Source organism: Rhinoderma darwinii, chromosome 8 (genome assembly GCF_050947455.1).
Source record: "Rhinoderma darwinii isolate aRhiDar2 chromosome 8, aRhiDar2.hap1, whole genome shotgun sequence".
NCBI classification, from domain to species: Eukaryota; Metazoa; Chordata; class Amphibia; order Anura; family Rhinodermatidae; genus Rhinoderma; species Rhinoderma darwinii.
The window spans coordinates 73,482,654-73,490,622 of NC_134694.1; the positions used below are offsets into that span (position 1 = coordinate 73,482,654).

The following is a 7,969-nucleotide window of genomic DNA, read 5'->3' on the forward strand; positions in this document are numbered from 1 at the left end:
GAGAAGATGTCACCATCACACAGGCTTGAAAAAAACGCAGCAAAATGCGCAATATTTACTGCAGTAAAAAATGCAGGAAATCGTGCGGTTTTTCTGTGGCGGATTGTCTGCTAGTTTAAGCGGAGATGCTACAGAAATTTTCTGCAGCAATTCGTTATGTGTGGACAAGTCCTGATACAGTTTTCCAGTTGTGAAGTGTAAAGTGCAATACACAAGTCTTCCCATGGCAGCTCTGTGGTGTTGATGTCTTTATGATAAGTGGCATTGGGGGGGGGGGGTGTCTGGGGCTAAGGTGACTGACCCTCCCTCACAGGGAAGGCGGGTGATAGCAGCAGCTGATAAAACTCATCTACCCCCTACAGCAGCACTCAGCAATTAGTTTTCTCTTCAGCTTGCACCATGTGGCCTTTGTTTATCCTGGTGTTGCTGCATGTGAGTAGCTCTTGGGCACAGTTTGGAGAGTACTGCCATGGATGGACGGATAACTATGGAAGTTGGCACCCAGGGTTTCAGTGCCCAGAACGATATGACCATGTAGAAGCTACCTACTGTTGTGGATCCTGCAGTCTAAGGTACTGCTGTACTGCCATTGAGGCCAGGTTGGATCAGGGTCTTTGCCCTAGTGAGGAGCAGGAAGACATGCTCAGGGAAGGAGTGCCAGCTATAGAGATGCCAGCTGCAGGTAAAGCCCCCAATTGCACTGTTTGTATTTGATGCTGTTGTGGTGTAGGACATTGGTTTACTCCTTTTTTTTTTCTTCAGTTGTTACTTATTCAATTCTACAATTGTAGCGTTTAGTTATTGTATAGGAAAGTGCATGGGCATCATTGCAGATATCTTGCAGTGTGTGGCCCTTTAACGACCAGTGGAGCAATAGTAAAAAAATATCAGGACATTGGTCAAGTCGTTGCCAGATGACCCATTTGTACCCAGTTTATCCCATTAGCATTGGTGTAATGACGGTTCACACGATATGGTCTTTATGTGTGCATGGTAAAAAAAATTATTAGGTACAACCTTTCTGAAATCTGACTCTCGTACATGATGGACATAGAATATTGTTTGTGTGGCAAACATTTTTGGGTCTTTGTAGTTTTTGATGCATTTTATTTTTTTATAATCTGTTCCTGATTTATATACAAAATTGTTGGCCTATGGCTATGTTCAAACCACGTTTGTAGTGTATGTTCGCTGTATACGGTGGTAATGCACACTATGTATACGTCGAATGTGTCCATAGCCTAAAATGGGTCTCGTATGACAAAACAGTCTTTTTTTGGGGATCTGTTCATGCGGCATGTTAGGTCTCTTTCAGAAAAGCATATTTATCAACATCTGTAATGTGATATTGCATCAGTATGTCGTCCGTATTTCATCAGTATTACGGATCTGTATTACTGATGGGCTGTCTTCTAGGGAGAGAATTGAATAACATAAAACAGCCCTTTTGAAATACCGATGACCTACGGACCAAATATGTAATAAGTAGTGAATGCTGCGTTTTTAAATCATGTGAATATCCTCATTGAATAACATCAGCTAAGTATTACAGATTGCAAAAAACGGAATACGGATGTAAAATACGTCAGAAAAAAACTTTCGTGTACCATCCCTCCCCCTTTTTTTTTTTTTCCCCAAAAAAGCGCTGTGACTAGATGCTACTGTACGTTCTGAGAGCGTTCATATACAGAACGTTTTGGCTTGTGACGTTTTTTTCAAAAGCCGTAAGGCCAGGATCATACATGTATTTTTGATGCACTTTTTGGCACAGTTTTTTTGGAGCAAAACAGGAGTGGACACAATAGAAAAAAGATGTATCAGTCTTTTCTTTATACCCTTCCTTTTGGATCCACTGCTGCCTTTGGCTAAAAAAAAACTGCACCAAAACTGTGTGTGTGATCCTGGCTTAAGGTTGGGTTCCCCCACATCGTAAACACTGTGGAAGAAATTCTGCAGTGACTACAGTGATCCTGGCCCTTTGCTCTAGGTATGGTGTTTTTGCCATAGGCTTCTGTAGGCCTTCAAAAATGTCAGGAAAAATGGCTCGTTACGTTCAAAAACTGCAGGTGTTTGATGTTTTAAACTGCTTGAAAAACAAAACAAAAACAAGACTAAAACCCTGTATGAAGTAGCACTTAAAGTACAAAAAGTATAACCAAAACCTTCTTTTGTTTTCTCTTCCTTGTAGTGCCTACGTACTTACCTTTTCTTCTGGTTGGCACCATATTCGTGAGCTTTGTCATTGTGGGTGCTCTTGTCGGAGTATGCTGCTGCAGATGTCTTAGACCTGAGGAAGAAACCCAGATCAATGGGCCTGCACCTCAAAGCCGACTTTTGGATACAGGACCATCTACTGACGTCTCAAGGCACTCCAGTTCCAGCTCAAACTCTGCCCCTCGTGGATCCCTTGGTGCTCGTCCACAAAATCTCTGTGGTCTGGGAGCTGAAAATCTAAATTTGTATATGAATATGCCACAAGCATTTCAAGTCATGGGTTGTCCACCAAATGCGCAGTTTATGCATGCTGCTCCATCTGCCGGGCATTTCTTACAGCCACCGTTCATTAACTATGCTGTGCCAGGGGAGCACGCCATATTAATGGCCCCAGCTTCTTACATTGATGCCAGGAACTGTTACCCACAATCTACAAACTATCTTCCACTGACCCAGCATATTGACCCAGTTGTGCCAGATGAATCTCCTTCCAAATGCTGAGCTTACTGGAAAGTTTTTATATTATTAAAATGGACTGAGCCCCAAAAGGACAGTAACATAACCTGGTTTGTTAACGTGTTGTAGGGGGGGGGTTAATACAAATGACAAACCCAGTATGGTGCACATCTTTGTGTTTTGGTTGGTATATATGTTTTAAAAAATGACTGTTGTTCTTCAAGGCCATGTCCTCCATCCTACCAACCCACAAAAGGGTCTTAGAGCAAATCAAGTGGAAACCTTCCATGTCAAATTTGTTCCACTCTTTTTTTTATTTTTATATATATTCTATTTAGATTTTCACCTTAAAAAAAACAAACACATAGGTAACTTTTTAAAAAGTTTTATAGTTCAGCAAAGGCAAGTATCTGTATATTTAGGTAAGTTGACCAAGGCCTTGTCACCACGTAGCGGTTTTGGTGCAGTTTTTACATGTTTGAGTAAGGGCACGTTCAGACGTGGCGGAATTGCTGTTGAATTGCGCTGCGGACAGTCCGCAGTGGAATTCTGCAGCAGCCGTTTTTTACATTTGTTTCTATACATTTTTAGGATAGTTAGTTCAGTCGTTGCAGGAAATCAGGCTGCGGTGCAGAATTCTCCCTCCGCAGCATGCTCATGACGTTGCGGAGAAGCGGAATTTCACTGCAGATTTCAGCCTTTGCAATGCAAAAACTGAAATCTGTGGCAAATCCACTGTGATATCTGCAACGTCTGAATTACCTGTCAGATATGCAAATGTTGGTGCAGATTCGTTGCGTAATTGCCTCAAATCTGCACCAACATTTGCAGCGGACAAATTCCGCCACATCTGAACGTGCCCTAAGTATAAGGCCTCCTTCCTGCACACGGTCGTAGCTGTTTGTATGGTCCATGATTACAGCACGGACGGGCCGCGGAGTGTCATCTGGGGGCTGTCCGCAATCACGGACCGTGCACACACAAGATGTGCTTTCATTTCAATGAGCCGGACCGCAGTTGTGGACCGTATAATGACATATCCTATTTTTTTTGCAGTCTGAGCAATGCACGGACCGTGCAAATCTTGGTCTTGTGCATTGGCCTATCTGCAATTGCGTATAGTATACAGCTGCAAAACTACGGTTGTGTGCATGATAACTGTACAGGACTAGAAAAACATGGCTGCTTTCTTTTAGGAAATGGGGCATTTCTGTCCTTGGGTTGTGTCTGGTATTGCAGCCAAGCTACAATAGCACAACCTCTGGCACTATTTTTGGAGGAAAACAGCCATTTTTGTAAGGCCTCAAGCACACTTTGGTGAAATGCTTCACTGAAGCATTCATTTCTATAGGGCCATGCACACTATTTTAATGGTTCTGTGCGTCTGTTCTGCGGAAAATAGAACAGGTCCTACGCCTGTCCAGTTTTTTGCGGATCAGTCTCGGCCTTTCTATTAATTTGGTCCGTTTAAAACAACGGACCGCATCTGGAAGCCATCCGTGTGTGGTCCGTGATTTACGGCCGTACAAATCGCAACTGATGTGTGCTTTAGGCCTAAGGGTATGTTCACACGAGGTTATTACGTCCGTAATTGACGGACGTATTTCGGCCGCAAGTCCCGGACCGAACACAGTGCAGGGAGCCGGGCTCCTAGCATCATACTTATGTACGATGCTAGGAGTCCCTGCCTCGCTGCGGGACAACTGTCCCGTACTGAAAACATGATTACAGTACGGGACAGTTGCGAGGCAGGGACTCCTAGCATCGTACGTAACTGATGCTAGGAGCCCGACTCCCTGCACTGTGTTCGGTCCGGTATTTGCGGCCGAAATACGTCCGTCAATTACCGACGTAATGACCTCGTGTGAACATACCCTAATTGTGCAATTTCTTGGGTGGATTCACAAACGGCAGATTCAGTTGCAGAAATGTATGCGACTGACAGACTGTTCCTTTCATCTAAATGGAACTTGCAGGAATCCATGTTCTTGCTGCCGAAACAACCACATTCAGATGAATGGAACTGATTTTTACACTATGGAAATTCTACAACGTATACAGTAGCAGCAACAAATCTCATCCACACACTGCAGAAAATACACGCACAAAAGACGTGTTGAGATTGTATGGATTTTCAATCCACAGCGTGTAAATTTATGTTGTTGGAAATGTTTTTGTTTATGCTACGTGTGGCCTTTACCCTACGTCTTTCCTTCATACTTGCCAGGATATACTCCTGGTTTTGGCTTAAAAAAAATAATGCAACAATGTGAACCTTAGTTTGGGCTGATAGAGACTTCTAGTAATGCAGTCCGTCTACTAAAACCGCTAATAATCAATTCTGCTTATTGAACAACTAAATTACCCTCTATGGGTCACTCAAATTAAGGGATCGTGCACATGGTTGTATTAAATGTGGCATGACATCGCATGATGTATTTGGAGATTAGGGGGAGAATATGGTGCCATACCGCAGCGCATGGAATATCTATGGCTCTATAATGCATAATTTGTATGAGGCCTTCTGCTTCAATACGAATCCCTGTGATGCTGACTCCAATCATGGGCACAATTATGGGTCACTCCTTGTCTCAAATGTCGACCACTGGTGATTTTTAAAACGGATCGTGTACTAGATATCAGTTTGCTGGGACCTACGGTACACAGTCGACTACAGTATTGATTTAGTCAAAACGATGGAACCCTTGCACAACGGAGACAAGCGGAAACCATTGGCACCTGATCCGTCACCATTGAAATCAATGTTGATGGAATTGGAAACCTATGGTTTGTGTCTGCGGGCTCCTTTCTGATGGAAAGCGCAGACAAAACAGAGCCCTAGCACAGATGTGAACGAAGCCTAGCTTGCTCTCAGTGCAGTATGAACTGGAGGAAATGGAAAAACTGCTGCAGACTTGCTCGCTCTTCCTCGTTTTGATGTATGTGTCCCAAAGGGTGCCATGAGCCAGTTTTTGCATGGTAATCCTTGACGCACCCCCCCCCCCCCCCCCCCGCCATTTGATATATTTAAAAAAAAGATGTATACTTGGAACTTGAGGAAATGTTTTTGAAATGCTGAGTCCTGTAAAATATCAAAGGGGCATATTTTAATTTTTGATCTTACAGACTTTGCATATAATGTCCTAAACAAGGCTGCAATCTTTCTAAATGTTGTATTTGCTTCTGGAAAAGGAGCGTTCTATGTACTTGTGTAACAGTGTTAAGTGCACTTTATTTTTTTACAGTAAAATAAAATAGATGTACTGTTAACAATTGTTCTTCTTAACTGGTACTTATTGCCAATAGTAGTTTGAACTAGTGATTGCATGTTAAATAGCTTTTACAAATACTGCAAGTCGGGGGTTTTCAATTTTCTGTAGAACGTGACTTGGAACTTTGCATTGATAATCAATGCTCTTCGTTCTGTACTGAAGCTCCTTTGTGGCCAGAATCAAGCCATTGTTTACACAACCTGCCCCCCTCTGGCAAAGGTGAAGTCATTTGGCTTTGGCAGTCCAGGTATTTCCAAAGTAGAGCGAGGATCTAATTACTACACGCTATCAAAATTGGGGACTTTTGTCTTGATGCTATCTAGTCCTTCCAGGACAATAGGTGTTCACTTAGGTGATGACCAAAGGCTTTGCATACTAAGAGGCTTATGCAAAAACTAATAGAAACTACTGGATTTGACTGGATTGCTCACCATTGTGAATGAGTGAGTTATTGCTATATAAACATTAGACACTGCAGATCTCAAAAATCCCTCTTTTAATATCCAAATTGGACTTTGTGCTCCCATTACTACGATCTGTGAATTTTGGGAGGTTGTCCATAGACTTAACAGTTAGGCTGGGTTCACACACCCTATTTACGGACATAATTCGTGCGTTTTAACCTCGAATTACGTCCGAAAATACGGCTCCAAAGCGCCGGCAAACATCTGCCCGTTCATTTGAATGGGTTTTACGATGTACTGTGCCGACGTCGAAGAAGTGCATGTCACTTCTTGGGACGTAATTGGAGCCGTTTTCCATTGACTCTAGAAAAACAGCTCCAATTACGTCCGTAATGGACGCTGTGAAAAACGCCTGCACATGCCATTACGTCTGAAATTCAGGAGCTGTTTTCTCCTGAAAACAGCTCCGTAATTTCAGGCGTATCGGACGTGCACGTGTGAACATACCCGAATTGTATCTGTAGAATTTTACTATCATTGACAATGATTTTCGTCTATGGCACTACAAACGGAAGAATATTTCTCACCATAGAAAATTAAGTGTTTTTTTTTTTTTTGACCATGTGCTCTGACTGCAAAAAAAAAATTAGAACATTCCATTGTACCAGGGGAAAAAAACACTTTGAGGCCGGATTCACACGAGCGTGTGCGTTTTGCGCGTGCAAAAAATGCTGAATTTTGCGTGCGCAAAAGGTCCGCGTATCATCAGCCTAGGATGCGTGGCTGCATGATTTTCGCTCAGCCGGGATCATTATGACACTCTGTTTTTATGTTTGTGTACAGAAAAGCACGTGGTGCTTTTCTGTTTTCATTCATAGTTTTGACTACTGTAGCGCGCGGCACACGGAAGTACGTCCATGTGCCGTGCGCGGTTTTCACGCACCCATTGACTTCATTGATTGCAGTGTGTTTTTATTAGCCACGTGGCAAAACTGCACCGTGTGTATACACCTTTAGTGCTCGGCTAGCTTTAAAGAGGTTTTCCAGGGACACTATTTGTCTCATGCCAGGCAGCGCACGAGCACTGAGGATTTCTATTGATAAGAGGCAAACGGGGCGGGCTTTGAGGCATAATCAAAGAATTCAACGAGGCGGGCATTGAGGAAGCTGTGGACCACTAGGATGCCTCAAACCCGGGTATATATCAGAAGTCCCGGGTTTGAGGCATCCTATTGGTCCACAGCTTGCTCAATGTCCGCTCTGTTCATTCTCTTAGTTTCTGCTTCAATAGCGGCACCAAATAACGGCCCGTAAAAAGAAGTGCATGTCACTTCTTGAGTCGTATTTGGAGCCGTTTTTCATTGGGTCAATAGAAAAACCGCTCCAAAAACAGCCGTAGAAAATGCATTAAAAAAAAACCGCTTGATGCTGAAAATCAGTCTGTTTTCCCTTGAAAACAGCTCTGGGTTTTAGTGTGTGTGTGTGTGTGTGTGTGTGTGTGTGTGTGCGCGCATACCCTAAGGCTGGGTTCATACGACCTATTTTCAGACGTAATGGAGGCGTTTTACACCTCGAAATACGTCTGAAAACAAGCCTCGAATACGTCGGCAAACATCTGCCCAT

General features: G+C 43.1%; 1 protein-coding gene across 1 annotated transcript; it reads left to right on the forward strand.

Moving 5' to 3' along the window:
- Positions 1 to 399: 399 nt before the first annotated feature.
- On the forward strand, positions 400 to 3,377 carry LOC142659532 (protein shisa-1-like). The gene is made up of 2 exons (XM_075835755.1): positions 400 to 682; positions 2,189 to 3,377. The coding sequence occupies exons 1-2, from the start codon at positions 400 to 402 to the stop codon at positions 2,713 to 2,715; spliced, it is 810 nt and encodes a 269-aa protein (XP_075691870.1). The 3' UTR covers positions 2,716 to 3,377.
- The last annotated feature ends 4,592 nt before the right edge of the window (positions 3,378 to 7,969 follow it).

Excerpts from the sequence above, each read along its gene's own strand:
- LOC142659532 (XM_075835755.1), top strand. The coding sequence starts at position 400 with ATGTGGCCTTTGTTTATCCTGGTGTTGCTGCATGTGAGTAGCTCTTGG. Across the intron at positions 683-2,188 it reads TATAGAGATGCCAGCTGCAG|TGCCTACGTACTTACCTTTT; the intron begins GTAAAGCCCCCA and ends TCTTCCTTGTAG.